General features: G+C 53.6%; 7 protein-coding genes across 7 annotated transcripts; 6 read left to right on the forward strand and 1 right to left on the reverse strand.

The window, feature by feature from the left end:
• Positions 1 to 137: 137 nt before the first annotated feature.
• J4E78_001613 (uncharacterized protein) lies at positions 138 to 821 on the forward strand (the record flags this gene model as incomplete). Its single annotated transcript, XM_049362268.1, has 1 exon — positions 138 to 821. The coding sequence occupies one exon, from the start codon at positions 138 to 140 to the stop codon at positions 819 to 821; it is 684 nt and encodes a 227-aa protein (XP_049227551.1).
• Positions 822 to 1,759: 938 nt separating this feature from the next.
• On the forward strand, positions 1,760 to 2,947 carry J4E78_001614 (uncharacterized protein; the record flags this gene model as incomplete). Its single annotated transcript, XM_049362269.1, has 1 exon — positions 1,760 to 2,947. The coding sequence occupies one exon, from the start codon at positions 1,760 to 1,762 to the stop codon at positions 2,945 to 2,947; it is 1,188 nt and encodes a 395-aa protein (XP_049227552.1).
• A 3,166-nt stretch (positions 2,948 to 6,113) lies between these two features.
• Positions 6,114 to 7,556, reverse strand: J4E78_001615 (uncharacterized protein; the record flags this gene model as incomplete). The annotated part of the gene is made up of 1 exon (XM_049362270.1): positions 6,114 to 7,556. One exon carries the CDS (start codon positions 7,554 to 7,556, stop codon positions 6,114 to 6,116), a length of 1,443 nt encoding a protein of 480 aa, XP_049227553.1.
• Positions 7,557 to 10,080: 2,524 nt separating this feature from the next.
• Positions 10,081 to 10,561, forward strand: J4E78_001616 (uncharacterized protein; the record flags this gene model as incomplete). The annotated part of the gene is made up of 3 exons (XM_049362271.1): positions 10,081 to 10,130; positions 10,187 to 10,340; positions 10,391 to 10,561. 3 exons carry the CDS (start codon positions 10,081 to 10,083, stop codon positions 10,559 to 10,561), a joined length of 375 nt encoding a protein of 124 aa, XP_049227554.1.
• A 2,971-nt stretch (positions 10,562 to 13,532) lies between these two features.
• Positions 13,533 to 14,215, forward strand: J4E78_001617 (uncharacterized protein; the record flags this gene model as incomplete). Its single annotated transcript, XM_049362272.1, has 2 exons — positions 13,533 to 13,833; positions 13,887 to 14,215. The coding sequence occupies 2 exons, from the start codon at positions 13,533 to 13,535 to the stop codon at positions 14,213 to 14,215; spliced, it is 630 nt and encodes a 209-aa protein (XP_049227555.1).
• A 2,654-nt stretch (positions 14,216 to 16,869) lies between these two features.
• J4E78_001618 (uncharacterized protein) lies at positions 16,870 to 17,632 on the forward strand (the record flags this gene model as incomplete). Its single annotated transcript, XM_049362273.1, has 3 exons — positions 16,870 to 17,038; positions 17,095 to 17,262; positions 17,313 to 17,632. The coding sequence occupies 3 exons, from the start codon at positions 16,870 to 16,872 to the stop codon at positions 17,630 to 17,632; spliced, it is 657 nt and encodes a 218-aa protein (XP_049227556.1).
• Positions 17,633 to 18,579: 947 nt separating this feature from the next.
• Positions 18,580 to 22,200, forward strand: J4E78_001619 (uncharacterized protein; the record flags this gene model as incomplete). Its single annotated transcript, XM_049362274.1, has 4 exons — positions 18,580 to 18,912; positions 18,956 to 19,327; positions 19,372 to 21,770; positions 21,819 to 22,200. The coding sequence occupies 4 exons, from the start codon at positions 18,580 to 18,582 to the stop codon at positions 22,198 to 22,200; spliced, it is 3,486 nt and encodes a 1,161-aa protein (XP_049227557.1).
• Between the last annotated feature and the right edge of the window lie 330 nt (positions 22,201 to 22,530).

The following is a 22,530-nucleotide window of genomic DNA, read 5'->3' on the forward strand; positions in this document are numbered from 1 at the left end:
CATCCGACCGCAACTATGCCTTATCTTATATCAGCAGCCTTGTCGCATGGAGTTCCACCTCCACGACGAACCTACATAAATCATCCTCCATCGTCCGCTCCACGCCAACACCATACCTACACCCCCTCCGACCTACGATGACCACCCGAAGAAGAACCGAACACCTAGAGGACTTCACCGCTCACGAATGGTGCAAAGCCCTCTTCGCCGACCCCTCGATAACGTCCATCCACGATCGCCGCCTGTTTGAGGCCCGCGACGGCTGGAACCTGCTCTTCACGCGCGGCCTCTTCACATCCGACGCGATCCGCGCGTTTCTCGACTTGTGGAAACCGGGTCATGGAAAGCGGCGGGAGGTCATAGACCCCGACAGTGTAGTCACACACACGAACACAACGTGGGAGGAGATTGTGCCGCCTGACAACCCGAAAGAGGCGGCTAGACAAGCAGCGAAGGAGGACATACAATACGATCTCTCCGATCCAGAAGGAACGGAAAACATCGTGCTGGTATCGCTAGCTCACGATGCCGATGGGAACTATGCGAGTCTTCATGGCGGCATTACGGCGTCGCTGCTGGATCACTGCATGGGCTGCCTTATAGTCAAGAACTATGGCATTCCAAATGCGACGAGTGAGTTGCGGGTTAAGTACAAGAAGAATCTGGTGACGCCGTCTGTGGTCAAGGTCAGGGCGAAGATCGTGAGGGAGAAGGGGAGGTATGTTGAGGCTGTGAGCTGGGTGGAGGATGGCCGGGGTGGGGTGTTTGCGGAGGGGTGGGGCAGCTTTGTTAAGAATAAGGTCGTCATGTCGAAGATGTAGGCGGTGGGGTGGAAGTGGACTGTAAAAGTGGGATGTAGGGCGGATGGGGTGTGTATGGTTGGATGCGCTGAGGTGAATGCTCATGTTGACTGTAGACAACTCCGATGGCATCGCACGAATTTCAATGTCAAGGCGCGTCCGTCCAGCGTCATTGGATCTGAGCCGTAAACAGTCCTACGCGATTCATGTCGAGATCAACACTCCAGATCTTCAACACCAATCCCCATCGCACCTGGACACGCTCATCCACATCCACCACCTCGGCACATCATCACAACCCACAGCAGATCCCATTCACCATGCCAATTCAGGCTTTATCGCAGCAGATCCGATCTTTCCGACCCCTACCGCCCAACTTGCTGCGTCTTCTCGGCCTCTCCAGTGTTCTCAATACCCGACGAATCACGTCGCGCAACGTCGTCGCGTCGCGTTTCAGATAACAACGAATCCGTTCTAGACCATCCCTTCCCAGCTGTCGATCAGGAGATTTCTGCAAAAAGCCCAGAGAACTCTTCTTATCGACAATGCACATGCATGGCATTTGTTCATTTACACGTGCGGGTGGATAGGCCAAGGCGCATGTGTGACACCTGCTAATTTTGGGTCGGGGCACGGCGTGGGTGCCGAGTATGCTGGATGGATGAAACTAATGGCATTTTATGCGTTGTATTGAGGCTGAGTTGTGTATTGTGGGTAGGTTGAGTGGTATCTCATTATCTTTACGCGTCAGCCCTCGTCCTTGGTCCTTCTTCCCTCCCTTCGACACCTTTTCCGTCGTTCTTTGTTCGTCGCATCTTTTTTTGCGCAGACACTCTTTGGTTGTTTTTTATATGGTTCAGTGAACCAGTACGTTCTTTACACAAATTACATTCTTTTTTTGCTTTGATCAGCACGTTCCTTTTTACGAGATACCATTATACCGATTTCAGACTTTCAAAATGATACCGAGCACCCTCAGCAAAGCCGTTTCACTCGTTGTGCAAATCGCCGCAATCCAAGCCCCACCGCCATCGCCTCCAGCGCCAGCCGCCCTACTATCGTCATCAAGCACTCTCGCCGCCTCCCTCAAAGTTTCATTCCCAGACCCTGGTCGAGCACTCCTCCCCCAACCATACTGGTGGTGGCAATCCGGCACCGCAGTCGAAGCTCTTCTAACCTACGGCTCCACCACCGGCGACCTCCAGTATGAAGATCTTCTCAAGACCACCATCCTGAGTCAAGCGACCCCCGCGAACGACTTCATGACCGTCGACGCGACTGGCAACGATGATCAAGCGTGGTGGGGCCTCGCCGCTATAACAGCCGCCGAGTTGAAGCTCCCGCAGCAGGGACCCGTAGCTTGGGTGGATTTGGCGACGAACGTCTTCAACCAGCAAAAGCAGCGTTGGATTGACGGCAACAACACATGCGGCGGCGGTCTGCGTTGGAAGGTTGATTTCGGCGAAGACGGCCAGAACGGATGGCACTACAAGAACGCCATTACCAATGGTCTCTTCTTTCAACTCGCCGCGCGCATTGGACATCTCACAAAAAATGCTGAAATCCTATCCTGGGCGGAGAAAACTTATGCCTGGAGTACAAAAGTCGGACTTGTAGACCAGGACTTCAATGTCTACGACGGCACGAGTGAAGACAACGGGTGTTCGGATCTCAACCACAACATGTGGAGTTACAACGTCGGCGTTTACATGTACGGTGCTGCCGTCATGGCCGTGCACACCAAAGACGAGAAGTGGGCGGACAGAACGAAGGGTTTTGTCGCTTCCGCGAAGAGGAATTTCGTGAACACCGACACCGGCGCGCTTTTTGAGAGTAAGTGTGAGGTCAAGGATGCAGAGGAGCCGTGCGACACCGATCAGGTTTCTTTCAAGGGGTTGTTGGCGCGATGGTTGGGTGCGACCGCGGTGTTGTTGCCGCAGGTCAAGGAGGATGTCGAGAAGATTGTTAATCCAGCAGCGAACGCGGTGCACAACGGTACCATTCTGGACTTGGGTCCTATTGAGAGTGCGTATGCGCTCGAGGTCGTTGATGCGAGTTTGAGGATGCAAGGGTTGGGTGGTGAGGGCACGATTGGAGTTGGCAAAGCCAAGGCAGCAAGGAGTATTGCAGGAAGGATAGCATGGTGATGCAAGAGATAGAATGTGGATACCCCGATAGACTTGCTTTTTCCAACACAAGGCTGCCCTTCACGATCGTATTGTGCACAACCATCATCCCAAAACCATCTCCACGAACATTCAATTGCCGGATTAACCCCTGCTTTTAGCGTCATCGCAATCGTATCGCGGCCGATCTCATCTTCGATCCATTTGCGGGTGCGCTACGCGGATCGATGTTCCGGTTCCACGGGGAGACTAACGGTGTGGCTTGCAGCCCCTCAACACCAATGGAGCTGTTGGAGCTCTCATAATGACGTCGCAGGTACGGAAGCTTGCCAGGAACGTCAACAAACACCATTTAAGGTGCAGTCTCGCGTGTATACTGAACTCTCGTCCTATCGCGCAATTTTTGATCTCTTGTTGTGCAATTAACTGATCGCGACATCATGCCTTCTATAAACTCGACTGTGCGTAGTCTGTGAGGGGTTGGAGGGGTTGAAAGAGTGAAAGCTGACTGATCGGTGCAGGTATTCCATGCGTATGCCTATGGCACAGCATTCTGGTACGGCCTGCGTGGCTTGTGTCGCGTGTATGACCCCATTATGGTCATCGGCTGTACGTTACATTGACTCTCAACGCTCCTCCCCGCTCTTCAAAGCCTCAATCCTCTGAAGTTCACTGTCTATTCCACAGCTAACACCAACAGGGTTCCGGCCTCCCTCGCAACTAAACCTCGCTCCCAATGACCTCGAAGCCTACAACGTCCGCAACGACGGCTGGTGTCTCGTCACCCTCGCGCTGATCCTTATCTCCTTCACCAACGCCATACCCTTCAACTCCGCGCCTGCAACAAAGCTCACTACGATTCCGTATGCGAAGGCGGTAGTGGCTGCGACGGTGTTCCATCATATCACGACGGGCATTGGCGCGTACCAGCATTACAAGATGCCGAGTCATTATAATACCAGTATGAGCATTGGAGTGTGGGGAAATGTGTGGTTGACGTTGACCGGGCTTTTCACGCTGGCGATGTTGCAGAGTAATAAGGGGACAATGCCTGTTGAGGAGGTGACTAAGAAGGTGAGATGAGTGCCAGGGCGTGAATGGAAGGGGGGTGAAGGTAATGAGGCAAGACATACGCTGGCAATACGGATGTTGTAGTGGATTGCAAGATCAAGGCCATACCGTCTGGGCCTGAGCAGTTGCGATCGAAAAGTAAGATGTGTATACAGCGACAGAGTGAATCTAAAAGAGAGAAAGCAGTTCGACTATCACTATCCGAAACGCGTGCACTGATACCGAGCTAGTTCGTCACTCCATCTACATTGAGGTCAATCTCTAGTCTTCGAGCATCTTCCCAAGAACTAGATGAACCCCCTCCCACTATCCATCTTCCCACCTTCCCTCCTCTGCGACCTCACCACACCAACCTAGGGAAAGAATAAACACCCTAGAGCCTACGTTGACGTTGGATCACCCACTTTGCAGGTTTATGTCTTGATGTAGTCCGCAGGCCTGTTCAGTTTTCTCTAGTATGAGGTGTCACTATCCCTCAAAACCCCTCCGGTCTATACCTAGGCCATCCCCCAAACCCACTGTTATACCCCCGAAAGTTCCAACCTTGCCGAGTCATCGTACATGGCGTGCAATAAGCGTTGCGACGGAAGTCAAACTGGTTCTGCTCGCGGCATCTTCGAGATTGGCGATAAGGGATGCCGGGTTGATTGAAGTAGCGAGGGTCGTTAATGGCGTTCAGACCGGTGCGGAAGTGTTGGCATGGTTGGGCTTGGATGTATTCGTGGTGAGCACAGCGTTCGTAGTGGCGGTAGATGTCTCGGCACATGGCGTTGGTCGGGGGTGTTGAAGTGGCTTCGAAGGATTTGGGTGGGACGAATGAGTTGAACCAGTAGGGTCAATGTATCGCAAGGAACTCTGCTCATTGTCTTGCAAGAAGACTGCGATAGTCCCAACTCATCTCCCCTCTTATACACATCCTTCAGTGTTGCGATCGTCCAACACACTCACGTCGACTCTCATGCGAACCAACTATCAACCGCGGGGAACTCGGGCAGTGAGTTTGGGGCAAAGCTTTACCTATACTGTATGAACAACGCGTAGATGTTTCGTAAGATCCTCCTGCTGCCTCCCACCGGTGAAGAGTGTACGTACTCACCGATGTGTGGTTCCGGGGCTTCATCAACTGCAAGATACTGTTCGTATCGAATGCGCATCTCTGCTTTGAGGTATGGAAACTAGCGCAAACGTCTCTTGTAAAGCCACATGGCAGAGGCTCCGAACCGTACGATGTGAGAGGACAATCTGCCGGACTGTTGGGGGCAAATCGGAATGAAGCCATGTGTGAAGTAACCCGGAGAAACTTGCTCAGCCTTACGCAAATTGACCCAGCTCCCCGGTTATGGAGGACGGAAGCGATTGACGGGTGCGGATGGTCTGGATGTTCGTCGCATTGCGATCCCGCTGGTCTAGACCTGATGGCTTGGGGTGTAGTACAGATGACGAGTAAGTTTGCTGTATGAGCCAACGAATCTTGACGATGGTAACGGTCGTATCCGGGCCGCACCCCAAATGGAATGGTCTGTGGGCCAACTTCCACAGCGAACGGTGTTGCGTCATCTTATAACCGTATTCGTTCGCAAGCGTCGATGGGGATAATGCTCCGAGCATACGCGCATCGACACTGGAAGCGATCCGAGAGGCTCGGCATCTGGGTAGAAAATGTTCATGGAACGTACTCAGTATGTCGGCCGAGGTTGTGGACGTCACGTTAAAGGCGCCTGACTTAGAACGTTGAAGTCAGAACACGTGGCTGCATGTGAAGCCAGTGACACAAGCTCGTAGCAGTGGAACGTGAAGTAAGACAGTCGCGATCTATGACATGACAAGTCGTGATGAAGTGAAATGTTGTGATATGCTTTTATTGATAAACGCCTGACCAACCCACCCGGGTACAGGTCATAAAATGCTACCCAAAACGCCGATATGTATGCAAAGGGTATCGCTGAATGCAGAATCAAAAACAACCTCCCAGCCTTCATGATCATGCAATCGTTTTCATGCAGTCATCATCATGTGTGTCCGTCATCAGTACCCGTGGCCTGCCACTGGAGGGCACAGTGTATGTAACAAAAGAAAATGCAGTAACAGAATCAAAGCAGACGCGGCTTTACACCGTCTATAGACCCCTAAACTTGGCACCATTCCGGTGGTAGATGCTGTGCACTGCGCGAGGAGTGATAGCTGGGGGAGCGACTGCCGGGGGAGCGACTGCCGGGGGAGCGGGCGGAGTAGCGACAGGCGCTGTTGGAGCAGGCGCTGTGACAGTGACCATGACAGTGTCAGTGACCGTGACAACGCCGTCGTTGCCGGCTGGTGGTGTTGGTGCAGCACCGGGGCGACCGGAGAGTGTAGGAATCTCCATAGTAGCACTGGAGGCTGCGGAGTTGCTGGGAGATGGCAGCTGGGCGGTAGCAGAGGGAACGATGGCAGAAACCGGAGGAGAGTTGCTGGGGGCTGGGGGTGCAGCACTTGGAACGGGTACAGCGCTGGTGGTGACTGGAGCTGTAGGACCTGCTGGCGAAGTGCTGTTGGTGGGGAAAGGAGCTTCGCCACCAGAGCCGGAGCCAGAACCAGAACCTCCACCTGGCAGTGAAATCTCGGTCAGGATAGGGAAGTCCCACTCGTTCTCGGCAAGGTCGGTGAGAATAGCGGTTCGTGAGGCGAAGTCGGAGACGGCGGCTGTGCCTGCATCTTGCTGGACAAGAGCGAACTTGGGCGAAGCATCGGCGGACAGGGCAACATCCGGGGATGTGACATCGACGTCCATGCAAGTAGTGTACCACTCGTTCTTGCCCTTTGGAAGTTCGTCGGTACCGCCCTCCTTCAAACCACCAGGCCTGGTATTCCACTGCCATGTCCAGTACAAGGTGTATGGCTTGCCTAGCTCAGCGCTCTCCGGAATCTGGACATTTGTTTCACAGAACTGCGCGTAGTTACCAGGTTGGCCTTCGACATCCTGACCGAAAGCATAGGCCGGGAACTCTTTCGAACGCTCCTTGAATGTGGGCGTGTCGTTTATCTCGTAGCATCGACCGTCGTTGTAGTTGTTCACGGCAAGCAGCTTGCCACGCTTGTCTCCGCCACTCCCGTCTTTGTTCCACTCCATGACTGTAGAAATCTTCTCGTCCTCCTTCGGTTCAGTAGTGCCGTACACCCAGATAGTGCCTCCCGCCTCGACAGGTGGCTTGCCAAGCATGTGACCAGAAGGCTCTGTAACGTGACCGTTTTCCATATACCGCAATGCGATAAAGCCACCAGGCGGTGCTTGGAGACGCGGATACTTCTCTTGAGATTGGACCGGTTTTCTTTGCGAAGGGTGGCACAATAGCGTTTTCTTGCTGATGAATGCGCCTTCCGTCAACGGGGGAACTAGATTGTTCATGGAGAGGTCGCCGTTGTAGCCTTTGTCGGTCTTTGCGACGTATCCTCGTGGGTACCCGTATTGGCCGACGTATTCACCCTTGTCGTTGATGTTGCGCATCTGCTCGATCCAGCTGTGGCCCATAGCGACAGGGAAGGCGACGAGCGCGGCGGTGAGGGTTCTCCGTATGCTAGGCATCTTGATGTGTGTCGCAATGTAGAAAGCGAAATCTTGCCCTGCAAGAGTAGGTGTGGGATGGTCGTTGCCGGATGTCTTATCAATACTGGCGATACGTATATCCTGACGTGAGTGTTGTTGTCGAAAGCGGGACAGCTGGGAATTGGTGTACAGGAAATTATATCGTGACGAAAAGTGAAGTATCGGCTTGGCGGGCACTGTGAGTGGTCGCTCCGTCAATAGTCGTGTGACTCAATCCGTCTTCACCTCGCACGTAACGATGCTATTGTTCAATGACAATAGTACCGGACCTTGTGAACGACGCACTGCGCGCTCTAGGCTACAAGAAAATAAGAAATGCAAGAGAAGAAGTGAAGACGCACAAGCCGGATGTGAACACAAACTGCAATATCACGCGGCCATGGCCCTTTATTCAAGCGGGTGAAGGTAGTGAGACAGACGCTGTTGAGCGTTGTAAAATCTCCGGCCTAGAAGGGAAGAAGCGACAGGAGCCAATAGAGAAGGAGACACACGAGGTGTCGAAACACAGCGCCACTCCACGCGACGCCGCACGCAAGCTTTCGAGCCTGGCTGTATGGGTGTAGGATGTGCGTTTCAACGCTGGCCGATGCTGTAGCCGCCAGCCATGGCTTTCCCGTCCCGCAGCGTGGTCGCGGCGTAGCGCGCTCTTGCTGCAGCCTCCCGTACTCTCCGGCGCGAAGATCGGCGTCTGTTAGTCGGTAGTTGGCAATACATGTGCATGGCAGGGCTACGCTAGCCATCCTCAGACATCAGAGGGGCCGTTGAGTGTCAGAGGACCGTGTGCCGTTGATCTACAACACAACGACGGAAGCTAGGCATCATCTAGATCGATGCGATGAAAGTGGAGATGAAATAACGATAGATAATGAGAGCCAGTGATTGCGATATTGTGAAGCTTTCTGCATCGCCCATCCGTGGACCGTCGTGAACCCACAAGGCGCGTGACGCGTACGAAATCACAAGTGGGTAGCTAAGGAAACACCCGAATTGCCAGAGAGCGAGCCTAGATCCATGCGACGACAGGTGAATGCGTGCCGGTGCAGCGCTTCGAGAAGGAAGGTGAACCCGCAAGCGACGGGTGGTGGGGTGAAGGTAGTTTGGTGGAGGCTCCACGTTGTTTCAGGTCAGAGCGCACGCGGGCGTTGATTGGTCATCGGCCGCCACGCTAGGCTTCAACCTAGGAAATAGAGATATCGTCTGATTGGCGCGCATCTCTCCATTTCACGATGCCCGCCAGCTAGCCATTTCCCACGACCAGATTGACGCCCATCCAGTCTCTATATTTGACAAGCGAGATTCCAGACACCTGGCCAGCTTCATGCGCCTTTTTTCTTTTCCGATGTCGAGCACAGGCCGCGAGATGAGATGTTTATTGCGGTACCCTCTCATCCATACAGGCACGCTCCTATCGCTCCCTCGTGTTTCATCGATAAGGGAAAACGGCGGGGCGCGGAACAGCCCTGAGGCATAGCAAACGGCATCAACGGGGGCCTGGCCAGCATCCCCGCCTGTCAAAACGGCTCGCAGATTACAGGAACCAAACCCGAGGCTAACCACGTCGGATGTCCTTAGCAGGTGACCTCGTGCGGTGGCTACCCAAACCTAAAGGCCGAGATGTGTCTTCTGGAAGGCCATTTCATCTCTCACAATGTCCTTACATCTTGAAATGTTATTGCAAACACGTCTCGACAGTGGGGTTTCGAGGTTAGCCATGGAAGGTATGCCAGGTGGTGCCTGTTGGTGTCGTCGCTTTCTGGGTACAGTGGCAAATTGATGTGGGTAGCATCTTCACACGTTGGCGTTGAGACCATCTACAACTTGATCAAATATGCTCACGCAAACAACCACCTGCTGTCTTAGCCGTCAATATGCAATAGCTTGGAATGGCTGGTTGAGTGCCGGGCACAACAGACGTGAAGAGCTTGTCCATCACAACGACAACCTCATATAAGTACTCCAAGAAGATGATCTAGCGGTAATAAGCTGCTGTCAAGACCAACAATACAATACTGCCACGCTCGGAAACATATCACAAGCCGAAACTACGATTATATCTTGCCCGAACTGCCTGCTTTCACTACTTGAACATGTGCCAATACACACTCGTCGTCTACACATGCGCTCATACATCCCGCAAAGGAACCTTTTGGTGCCCAGCAAGCCTCAAGTCGTCACCAAACTGCTTTGGACTCTGCAGCCGCGCGCAGTCAAATATCATCGAAGTGCGGTACGAAGAAGCTTGCAATGCGTGTCTACTGAGAGAGCATCAGGAAGCAAGTGCGAAAGAAGTTGAGATACGGAGAGATGAGGGCAGACAGTAAAGTCACGGGGGTAGTGAGTGAGGAAAGAGGAGCATTCTTAATCAAGCTAGCGTTCTTTGGCAATCTATGGTGCACTCTGAATACTTATCTTTGCAACCTCAACGTTCTTACTACCTACTTCTCCCAACATTACCATCTATCGGACAAACCACCACACCACTACATCATCTACACCCACAGCAATGGCCTCAAACTCCCCCTCATCCCCGCTAGAGTGGCTCGGCGCGATGCTGTGAGTTCTGACTGACTGTCTGTAGTGCATGTGAGACATATACTGACTTCGTGTAGTAAGGAGGCCCATGCAGCCCAGCGGTCAGCGGAAAACGAACTCGACGAAGTCAAGCGCCAGCTTCGTACCGCCCAGGAGACCATTGCAGCGCAGAAGCAGGAACTCATGAAGTCGAGGCAAAACCTGGAATTGGCGAGGACAGAGACGAAAAATGTGAGAGACCTATTGGTAGAGTAATGGCAAGGAGTACTGAGAACTCGCAGCAGTTCCAACAGCTGGCATTCCAAAAGGCTGCGCAGCAAATCCAGACTCAAGGATTTCCGCAAGGCCAAAATCCGCAGACATACCGCAACCAGCTCGCGCAGCACTATTTCCGCCAATTGATCCGGTATCGGCAGCAACATCAACAGCAGCGTGAGGAGGAAGGACAGTGAGCTGTGAGTGGGATGGAGGCTGTTGAACATAGTGCGGACCGCTAACATGTTCAGTGTCGTCGAGACATGCATTGCGAGCAAGAGGAAAAGGACCAACATGTACAATGCAATGGATTAAGGGAACTTTTCACACGGCAGGGAGGGGTGCGGCGAAGTAGGCAGTGACCGTCTAAGAAATTTCACAGCATCACGATAATGCCCTGCATGCATTCAAGACTCTTCTCGCAGCATCAATCCCTTGACATGTGATTCCTTCCCTTCGTTCACATGAGCTCTTGCATAACTTGACAACTACACTGTGCGCAACTCCTTTCCACTTACTCCCCTACCTCACTACCACCCAACCGCCGGTAATAAGCACCGCCATCTCCCCGACATAAGCCATGCCAACCCTCAACATCAAACCAGAAAACTGTATCTGCGCTGCCACCATCCACTCCTTCTCCTGCCACTGCCATAAGCATGCCTACACCGTTAGTTGCCCAGGATCAGCTCGCCATCATCGCCCAGCAATCGTAGGCGTCGAGCTACATCTGAAGCCGTGCGAAACATGTGCGGAGAGACTGGGAGATGTGGAAAGGGCATGGCGGGAGAGGCGAGGGATATGTCCGTATAATGATGTTGAGACGAAGGAGGAGGTGGGGATAGAAGAGACAGAGACTCCCGGGTCAGAGGAGTACGAGGATGCGGTTTCGATCATGACTGAACATTAAACGAGCACCGCATGCCGGCAAAGATACAATACCCAAGTACAGCAAGAAACGCAATAGTGACCCAGAAGTCTACATCCCATCAAAGATCTACAAACTATCACTTTTGATACCGATGTAGACTCCAGGGTGTTTGGTTTTCCTTGGATGGGGTGAGAGATGTGTGTGGCACGCCAATGCAGCGTCGTCGGCAACCCATGGTACCGCATCGCGAATCGCGCGCACATTACCAATGTATGCTTCAGACCCCGAGGGGCCTTGCACAACCTCACAACACTCTCGCTTTTGATCAACGATGTATAACTGCCGAACTCGGTTTCAGTAATCGCACCTCTTCAGAACAAGCGCATTCTGTCCCCACCCGCATCATCGCCAGTTGCGAGCGTCGCAATGCCGCACTTTTTATTCACTCGTCATAAGCTTGACGTGTTTCCGCGTTACGAGATACCGACAAAGACTCGCTTCGCGTACTACTGCTTGTTCTCCCTAGAATCGGTAGCTTTCTTCCAGATGCGACCTCTACGTGAAGAAACCATCGCCGCAGGATTTTGCTGGTTCATGATTCCCGCACATTTACTCTGGATGGCGCTTCCCTTATTCTCCGTCCTAAGATTCTACTCCGTCAATGACCACTCTATCGATGCCAATGGTCATCTGCTTCCGAGACAGGTAGACGCGAGTCCTCCTACATCATACACGATACTACTTACGATGACGCTTGTCCACCTCGGTCAGATCGCAATCTGGACACAAACCTACCTCGGCACGGCTCCCCCCTTCCCCAAAGACATCCGCGCACTCGTTCAAGAATGCACGCTCCACTTCGCAATGTCCTTCTGGGTTCTCTCGGAATGTGAGTATATGCGCGCATACTGGCATTCGCGCCTCCAAGAGTGGCCCGTCAATCTCATCACACTTCTCCGATCTATCCCCCGAGCCAATTTCGACCTTACTTTCCTCGTATCACGAGACTGTTGCAGTTACCGAATAATGCCACCGAGGGATGGGAGGACATCTATAGAAGCTCTCTGTCGAAGTCTGCTTGACTTGTTCGACATCATTGTTTTTACGTGGATGGACTTGGTCTTCCTTCTTTACCCTGTCAAGCGCTTCGCGAATCCCGGTCCTAGTGGTGATACTTTCTCAATCGCAAACGGGTGTTTTGGAGTGTTCTTTGCACCGCGATCGGACTGGTTTATCTTGCTTGATATTGCACTCCAGCGTCCGGTCCGACTATTGAACAGGATGCTGTTTGAATCGGCTGTGGAGGGTGTCAAAAGAGGTCTGGATTGGTGGCGGCGGCGTGATCTACATGGGAGAGCTGATAGAAGCGACCCCGAGAGTACGAGTGACATGTCCCCGTTGTACATCCCTCCTGCCGACTGGTCTGACCTCTGGGTCAATAGCGAAGAGATTGCCTGGTGGTCGGTATCTCGACAACTCTACGAAACGCCATGGAACGACTGAGACACTTTGAACCAATATGGCACTTCCCCCGGACAATTCACCTCTCAGCCTCGCGGAAGCTCTCCATCGCTTTTTGGCATACCTAGGTATCTCCGCCGACGTCGCGTCGAATCGGACACCTTCGTTAGATTCGAAGACGAAAGCGAAGACTCCAGTATGGGCAGCTCCAAGTGACTGTGGAAAGATACGAGCCAAACGAAAAGGCTCTGGTCAATACATGAAGTGCCTCAATATTACACAAGGAGCAGGCTGAGCTTTGGGCCGAGACCTCGAGGAGGATTAATCGAGTGGAAGGCGAATGGAAGAAGGAGGTAGAGCGCGTCGCCTCGGGGATAAGATACTCGTGGTGGTTGCTTTCGTCATGGAAGGTCGCCGTAGTCGCCCCTTCCTCGTTCGGTCAGGTCGGTCAAATTGTTCACGATAGTACGTAGGATAGCAGGCGCGCTGGGTCTACAAAGGCCATAGTTGCGCCATTGAAGCGCTGCAAGCAGCGAGGGTCTCGATTTTGACCACAATGAATCTGTAGTGATACTGTAAATCCATCGTTAATGTCGAATCGTAAGCATGCCAAAGAACGAGTGAAGGTGGCGTTTCTCGAGCATTCCTTGGCACTCTTCAGCTTTGTCAGCCACTAGCGTCCGCGACATTCAGCCTAGCTTCGAGCTCCGCGCATCGCGACATTTTCCCGACACCGCGCGCGCGACAACGTCTTCACACCACGCCATCGCCGTCGACCTCCGCAAACTCGTCGCGACCACCCATACACCTCATTCAACACTCCGCATAACCTCACCATGGCCAACTACCTCGCCTCCATCTTCGGAACGGAGCAAGACAAAGTCAACTGCTCCTTCTACTACAAGATCGGCGCGTGCCGCCATGGCGACCGCTGCTCGCGCAAACACGTCAAGCCCTCGTACTCGCAGACGATCCTGCTGCCGAACCTCTACCAGAACCCCGCGTACGACCCCAAGAACAAGATGAACCCGCAGCAGATGCAGATGCACTTTGATGCGTTTTACGAGGATATCTGGTGCGAGCTGTGCCAGTACGGGCTTGTGGAGGAGCTGGTAGTCTGTGACAATAACAACGATCGTACGTTCCCTTCTTTTCTTTATAGTTAAAAGCGCTGCTAACACAACCTACAGACCTCATCGGCAACGTCTACGTGCGCTTCAAGTACGAAGAAGACGCGCAAAAAGCGTGCGACGCGCTCAACTCGCGCTGGTACGCCGGCCGCCCCATCTACTGCGAACTTTCGCCCGTCACCGATTTCCGCGAGGCCTGCTGTCGCCTCAACAGCGGCGAGGGCTGTGTCCGCGGCGGCTTCTGCAACTTCATCCATCGCAAGGAACCGAGTGCCGAGTTGGATCGCGAGCTGGATATGTGCACGCGCAAGTGGTTGAAGGAGAGAGGCCGGGATGCCAGGAGTATGAGCAGGAGTCCTACGCCGCCTGCGACGAAGAGCCGGTTTTAGGGAGATTTGCTGGCCGAGAGGGTGAGGATGGGGCAGGGTTGAGGAGGAACGAGTGTGAAAGGAGTTTTGGCGTTGTGCATGCTCGCGCTTTTGGGACTGAGATATCCGTTGCGGGCATGGCGTTGCAGATTGTCATTGTACATTAGGTTGAGAACCATGCTAAAGTGATTATGCGCTGGACTAGATACACAAAAGCACTCTGTCGGTTCACATCAATCTGTTCGTATGCCTGGATGAACTTCGTGAGTCGTGCGCAATCTCAATGGAACTGACCATCAAAGATGTGCACTTCAGTCGTCTTGTGTTCAGGTGTTTCTTGCAAGTCAAGTCACGTACGCGCGATATGGTGAAATGTTCTCGAAGAAAAGAAGCAGATATCGCATTGGTGGCCGTGTAAGACCTGGTATCATCTGAAATATAAACATCGAAAAGAAAGAAACCGCGTATAGCAGCAACGAGCGTCCAGGTGCTCAAAATACCAGCCCGACTCAACCCTCAGAAAAGACATTAAACGCCCCATACGCCCCGTCTATCCCAAAACACACTCATATATACACATTCCTTCATCCCTCCTTCTCCTTCCATCCTCAAATAATCTTATGCTGTTTCAACACAATAATCGTAACAACCACACCCGCCACAAGCAGCAAGAAACATATCCAAAAACACCAGCAAATCCACGTCCTTTGCTTGGCCTTTCTCTGCTGACCGGCCAACCAACTATCTCTATGTGACGCGTCAGCCGTGATGGTCGTGGTGAAGTGGAAGCGCGAGGAAGGGCGTCCGGAGAGGTGGCTGAGGGAGAGAGTGGAGAGGTTGGGGGTGCGGAAGAAGGAGTGTGGACGCGAGGATGCAGATGGGTGTGGGTGTGTGGGGGATGAGGGGAGGGGGGAGAAAGGCGGTTGGTAGGCGTTTTGCGTGGTGGTGGAGGGGAGTTCTTGGATGGAGATGGAGGGGCGGAGGAGGGGTTTCGTGGACGGCGTCTTTTGTAGTTTGGAGCGGGGTCTCTCTTTCTTTTTGTCTTTGTCCGTCTCCTTCTCCTTCTCCGCTGCTTGCGTATGCATTCCGCCCGAGAAGATCTCCGCTGATAGTGGTGACAACGGATTTGATGCGGCGTAGGACGACCGTGTGGATTGCAGTTGGACCATGGGCGGAGATGTGATGGGTAGGTGTGTTTGGGAAGTGGGGGATCCGAGGGGAGGGGATAGGGAACTGCTGACGTACGATTGCTTGAGGCCCTGGGTTTGCGTGGTTTTTTCTAGGTCGTCTTGGTGGACGGCTACGCTGAAGCGTTTCCAGAATTGGGGGTCGCGGACCATTTTGGTATGTGTGTGGGTGGACTAGATAGCGAGGGTGCGTAGGAGATGGCGAGTTATTGTGGTATGCTGAGCATGTACGTGTGAGGTGGCGATGGAAGTAGTGGTTGTGGTAGTAGTGACTTCGTCGTCGAGGTATATGTATTCGTAGTAAGAGTGATAGCGCCGATGGTAGAGGTTGATGAAAACAGTCGATGTTGATGTAAAAGGCGATAGTCGACTATTAACTTCTGTCGAACTTCCACTAGCACGAGCGTTACGACGCCGAACGACAGATGCACGATGTCGCACAGCAACACGCGAGATTGTGGTGGGTATTCAGATTGGAAAGGGTCCAGCAGAGCCAGGAACCCGCCGCGTGTGTAGTGAATGACACGACGTAAACCTTAACTCGGGTAGTTGATCGACGATGGTTTGGGTGACGTAGCAAACGAACGGAAAGGAGCGACGGTGGTTGGAGATCAGAAGTAGATCAAGGCGATCGTTTGCAGTACTTCCAAGGTGCAGCACTTCAAGGCGCAGTCGTGACGTGAAAGGAAAGTAGTTGCTGAGGCCAAAAAGAGGAAACCGCCATACTTAACACCTGCCTGTCTATACAGGCCCCTAAAACAACAGACCATGGGGCCTTGCACCCATGTGATGTAACACTGCTTGCCTAGACTCTCATGTCCAGGTGTCAAAGCAGGACTGCGATATTGTCGTGTGGTTTTCGTTGGTTTCGAGGTTCGGGCTTGCGGGATGGGCATGGCCAATCAGGAGGCGCAGCGCGGGTGGCATCCCTGTAGGCCATCACGCTGGACACATGGCGCCGATGGCGGTAAGGCGCGGGAAATTGGGGAGTTGGGATTTGAGACGAGGGATGCTGGTTTGATTGGCAAGGCCATGAGGCTGTTTGATTGCGTGCAGCGGCTGAGGCTGAAATGCAGATGTGTTCTACGCTGTACATACCTAGGTGTTCTGGCGGTGTACTCAACTTCAGCTTCGTCGCACTCCTTACTAAATCGTCGGGGTCAGGACCTCTCATTGAAGTTGCTTGAACTCGCCCTACTTTCCATAGACGGGTGCTAGATGGAAGCTTGATGAATGCTTGAAACAAGGCGTTCTACGCAAAACATGGCTTGACATGGCTTGTCATGGCGACAACGGCCTTGCAGCCTCAGCGCGGTCCCACCCGCTGTTTCTGTCGTTCAACATGCCTAGGGCTCACCGCTAGGGTTCCCTAGACTGGCAGCTCATCATCCCTGCTGCGCAATCCCAAACCTTGTCATCCCAATCTTGTACGACTACTGTACGCAATTGTTTACTTTCCTATTTTCCGGAATTAGCTGCTGCACAAGGATGCCACACGAGGAGCTGCCGTTCTGGCTCGTCAACGTGCCTCGAGATCAGTGGCCGACCGAGTGTCCCGACTTCCTGAGGGATATTAGTGACAAAGACAAGGGCATCATCGGGACGCCTGACGAGGAGTACAGGGTATTGAGGTGGGACGAGGTGCGGGCTATTGTGGGTGAGATTGATGAAGACGTGACACGCGATAGGCGAAACGCTGATGGCTGTGGGTAGACAGCAACCGGGTGGACAAGTTTCATCGCTTGCCAAGTGAATTGAGACGGTACCGGCAGTTTACGCATCGGCTGGAGAGGGACTATGGCAGTATCATGAACTTCATTGTGAATGAGCGGCTGAAGTGGGGAAGCATGGAGCCGAAGGGCCAGCCGTTCCAATTTGATGGTGCGTTCGATATACCTTACCCGGCTTGACATCTGTATTTACCCGCGCAGAGGACATCAAGATTCTGTACAACGACTGGCCGTATGGGATTGATGCCGACATTGTCCATCTTGTCGTGTGGACCAAGTTTGAACTCGACGACGACCCCGACACTGGACTTTCTACCGCAGAATCGCATAAACAGATTGATGAGTATGTGCAAAAGACGTTTGCAATGAAGGTCAAAGAGCTGGTATGGTTTAAGAACTGGAAGAGCTTAAAGAGCGTGCATGCAGTCGAGCACTTTCACGTCATGCTGTACAGGCCGGATGCAGCGTTTTTGAGAGAGATTACCAACGGCGACGTTCCGATGACTGAGAAGTTTGAGTAGACGGGGGATTTAGGTTCGCGGGGTATTCCAGACGGCGGCGGGATATTTGGAAGCCACGGGGTATTTCAAGGAAGTTGGCAGCAACTGTCAAGAAACACACTGGCGCGTCATAGAAACATAGAAACGGGATGTTTATTAGACTGATAGAGACGTTTGTAGAAATGCATAATCCGTTATCGATACCATCCAGCACAATTCACGACGCTCAGCCTTGTTCTGGCGGATCCCCTGAAGATCATCCGGTTGTTGGGATTGATTGGCGCGTCATCCAGTGGCGTACGTGGCGTGTGGCGCAAACTCCGCGTGGCGCAACTTCTTCTTGGAAAGAGCCACCGTCGAACAACATCAACGACGAACTACTCTCCATTGACCCAAGTACGCTGAGCTGTCGAACGAACTAGACGTGGAACATTGCTAGGCGCATATTCCTGCAGGACCCTTTGCTATCTGTCGTCTATCGTCGAATTACAATCCATTCTCCGACCGGGACCAAAGCGGTGAGTATCCGTCGGGTCTAGCGCGGACAAAAAAGTCGCGGGACGGCAAGGGGCCTCCTCCACATTTCAGTCTGGTCGGCACCGAGTGTCGTGAGCACGCCTCTACTCCCCCTCCTTCTCTCTTTACTTTTTGACATTGCGCGTCTGACGGTGTGTTGCGACGCCAATTGCGGGTTTCGGTATCGCAGGGCCTAATTGCAGAATCGGAGACTTGACGGACTCTTAATAGCACGCCGACCACGGAGGGTGCACAAGGTAGGCCGCAAGAACGAATATCCGGCGTGAATGTACTGACACACAAAAAGGTGTCTTGATATAGTCACATCACACGTGAGACTCGCATCCAATCCCACCACACGCCGCGCACAGCCACCCTACGCGTCATCCCATGCGAGCGCCTCTCTAGGCCTACAACACCACTGAATCAACTTCAGTGGAAACACACACAAGATGCTCGGATACCTCACCAGCCGCTGGCAGGGCGAGCAGAAGAAGACGGGTCCCGCCTGGTTCGACCGCCACTTCAACCCCATCCTGCTCTCCGTCGCGAAGAAGGCATGCACGCATCCAATCCACACCATTGTGACCATTGCCTTTGTGGCCAGCTACTCATACCTGGGCGTTCTCGACAAGGGCCTGCTGGAAAGCGGCATTGAGGAAGCAGCCTCGAGCCGCGTCGACTTCACCACTCTTCTCGCCGGCAGCAAGAGACTCAGAATCGGAGAGGAGACGTCATGGCAGTGGGAGGCTGAAGAGCCCAAGACTGCCATCTACAAGGACAAGGTAAGTATTCCTACGATGTATCAAGACCTCGCTAACAAATCAGACCGCCCAGGAACTCGCCCTCGTCACCCTCGTCTTCCCCGAATCGAGCATCATCAACTCGGCGCCCTCGCAGCAATCCGTCCCCAGCAATGTCTCCGCCGAGCTTCTCCCCAGCTCGTCCAGCTCCTTCTCCACCTTTTCCCACGACACCTCGCTCGCATTCTCCATCCCGTACACCGAAGCCGCCGACTTTCTCCAGGCCATGCAGGAGATTTCTGCGCCTGAAGACGCGGCTCAGTCGAAGGGCTCGGAGCAGGAAGGCACACGCGAGGAGAAGAAGTGGATGATGAAGGCGTCCAAGAACGGTAGTGCCCCTGGCGGTGTGCGTAATTGGATTCTGGACTCGTGGACGTCTTTCGTGGATCTTCTCAAGGTATGTTATTTGGCGATTGGCGTGAATTTGGCTAATTTTGATAGAACGCGGATACCGGTGACATCGTCATCATGGCCCTGGGATACCTCGCTATGCACTTGACCTTTGTCTCTCTCTTCCTCGCCATGAGGCGCCTGGGATCCAACTTCTGGCTGGCCACCGCAGTTCTCCTGCAATCCGCCTTTGCATTCCTCTTCGGTCTCGCCGTCACGACCTACCTCGGCGTTCCCATCAACCTGATCCTGCTATCCGAAGGTCTTCCATTTCTGGTCGTCATTATCGGTTTCGAGAAGCCCATTGTCCTCACCAAGGCTGTGCTCTCTGCGTCTCTGGATGGCCGACGGGCCGCTGAAGAGAAGCGGGGCGCACCGTCGACTATCCAGTCAGCTGTACAGCTCGCCATCAAGAGGACCGGGTTCGAGATTGTCCGCGACTATTTCTTCGAGATTCTGATCTTAGTCGCCGGTGCCATGTCTGGAATCCAGGGCGGTCTGCGACAATTTTGCTTCCTCGGCGCCTGGATCCTTTTCTTCGACGCCCTCATGCTCCTGACTTTCTACACCGCAATTCTCACCATCAAGCTTGAGATCAACCGCATCAAGCGCCATGTGGCTCTCCGCAGGGCTCTCGAGGACGACGGTGTCGACGGCAAGGTCGCTGAGAATGTCGCCCGCAACAACGACTGGCCCAACGCGCGCGATGTCCAAGTCGCCAACCACACGACGACTGTGTTTGGAAAGAAGATCACAGTGCCCAAGTTCAAGATTCTCATGGTCGCCGGATTCATCCTGGTAAACGTCCTCAACGTGGTCACTCTCCGCTTCGGTCTTGCCCCCAGCAAGGTCGCTCACGTTGCTGGCGTCGGTGCCACTCCTCCGCTGGATCCCTTCAAGGTTGCTGGAAGCGGACTGGACCATATCTACGAGCAGGCCAAGGCCACCGCCACGTCCACCATTGTCACCATTCTCATGCCCATCAAGTACGAGCTTGAGTTCCCGTCTATTCACTACGCTGAGCCGTCCATTGCCGACAACGAGTTCGCGTTTGGCAACAACATCAGCACTCACATTGTCGACGGAGTACTGAAGAGCCTGGAAGACCCCTTCCTCAGCAAATGGATCGTCCTCGCGCTTGTCATGAGCGTGGTTCTGAACGGCTACCTCTTCAACGCCGCCCGCTGGACCATCAAAGAGCCCCATCAGCCGCTTGCCCCAGCTGCTCCCTCCGAAGTTCAAGATGGAGCCCCCACTGTGCCTGGAACCCCCCGCGTGCCTTCAATGCACATGCCCACGCCGCCTCGTACACCCGGCCCTGAGGATACTCGCTTGCAGCCACTGACCCACCTCGTACCGCAGACGCCAGTGCTCCCTATCGGTCCTTCCGAAGAACAGCAAAGACAACCGAACCGTGCTGCTGAGGTCCTTGAAATGATGATCAAGGAAAAGCAAGCCCCCAAGATGACTGACGAGGAGCTTATCGAAATGTCGCTCAAAGGAAAGATCCCCGGTTACGCTTTGGAGAAGACCCTCGGTGACAAGACCCGCGCTGTCAAGATCCGCCGTGGTCTCGTCTCACGTACCCACGCTACACGCGAAACCTCCACTCTCCTCGAACGCTCGCTCCTCCCGTACAGGGACTACAACTACGATCTTGTCCACGGCGCATGCTGTGAGAATGTCGTCGGTTACCTCCCTCTCCCTCTCGGTGTCGCTGGACCTATCCTCGTTGATGGCCAAAACTACTTCCTTCCCATGGCGACCACCGAGGGTGTGCTTGTTGCCTCCACCTCCCGCGGTGCCAAGGCTATCAACGCCGGCGGTGGTGCTGTTACTGTTGTGACCGGCGATGGTATGACCCGTGGACCTTGTATCGGATTCGACAGCCTCACACGCGCTGGTGCGGCGAAGATCTGGCTCGACTCGGAAGAAGGTCAAAGAACGATGAAGGACGCATTCAACTCTACCTCCCGCTTCGCCAGGCTCCAGTCTATGAAGTCTGCTATTGCCGGTACCAACATCTACGTTCGTTTCAGGGCCACGACTGGTGACGCTATGGGTATGAACATGATTTCCAAGGGTGTTGAGCACGCTCTCACCGTCATGGCGACCGACTGCGGTTTCGAAGACATGCGCGTAGTGACTGTGTCGGGTAACTACTGCACAGACAAGAAGTCCGCTGCCATCAACTGGATCGACGGTCGTGGCAAGGGTGTCGTCGCCGAGGCCATGATCCCCGGTTCCGTCGTCAAGTCTGTTCTCAAGTGCGAGGTTGAGGATCTCGTCCAGATGAACATTTCCAAGAACTTCATCGGATCAGCCATGGCCGGTGCTATGGGTGGTTTCAACGCTCACGCGGCGAATATTGTCGCTGCCATATTCTTGGCTACCGGACAAGATCCCGCGCAGGTCGTTGAGAGTGCCAACTGCATCACCATCATGCACAAGTAGGTCATTCCCCAATGACTACCAGAATCAAAACTAACAACATCTAGTGTCAACGGCAACCTCCAAATCTCTGTCTCCATGCCTTCCATCGAAGTCGGCACCATCGGCGGCGGAACCATCCTCGAGCCCCAATCCGCCATGCTCGACCTCCTCGGCGTACGCGGCGCTCACCCCACATCCCCCGGTGACAACGCCAGGCAACTCGCCCGTGTCATCGCTGCTGGTGTTTTGGCGGGTGAATTATCGCTCAACAGCGCCCTGTGTGCGGGCCACTTGGTCAAGGCGCACATGGCACACAACAGGAGTAACGTCCCATCTCGCGCACCCACGCCTGCCCCTGCGACGCCCGTCACCGGGGCTCAGACACCTGTCACCGGAGGTGGCCCGCTGTCTGCTTTGAGCTCTGCGGGAATTGCGCCGAGGCGGTAGATATTCCTGGAGAGTGTGATGGTTTCGGCGTAATAAGGATAGGACTGTAGATACGTTGGGAAGATACCTGGATTTGTTTTGCGCATGTATCAGGGTAATCTGGATTGAAATGGTTCGGTAAGGAGATGAAGACGGGATGAAGATTTATACATACGCCTTCGCAAGAATATGGGTCTTCTGTTGTTATGTCGGATTAGGAGAGGGAAGAAGTATATACATCATTAATGCATTTGAGATAAGATTAACTGCCTGGTTCTTCTGGGTGTCGTGACGTTGTAGTCGCTCCTTCCTTGTTGGGTCGAATAGTTCGTAATTATAGTCAATACGGCA

Source organism: Alternaria triticimaculans (genome assembly GCF_023758025.1).
Source record: "Alternaria triticimaculans strain BMP 0046 chromosome Unknown scaffold_1, whole genome shotgun sequence".
Taxonomy (NCBI): Eukaryota; Fungi; Ascomycota; class Dothideomycetes; order Pleosporales; family Pleosporaceae; genus Alternaria; species Alternaria triticimaculans.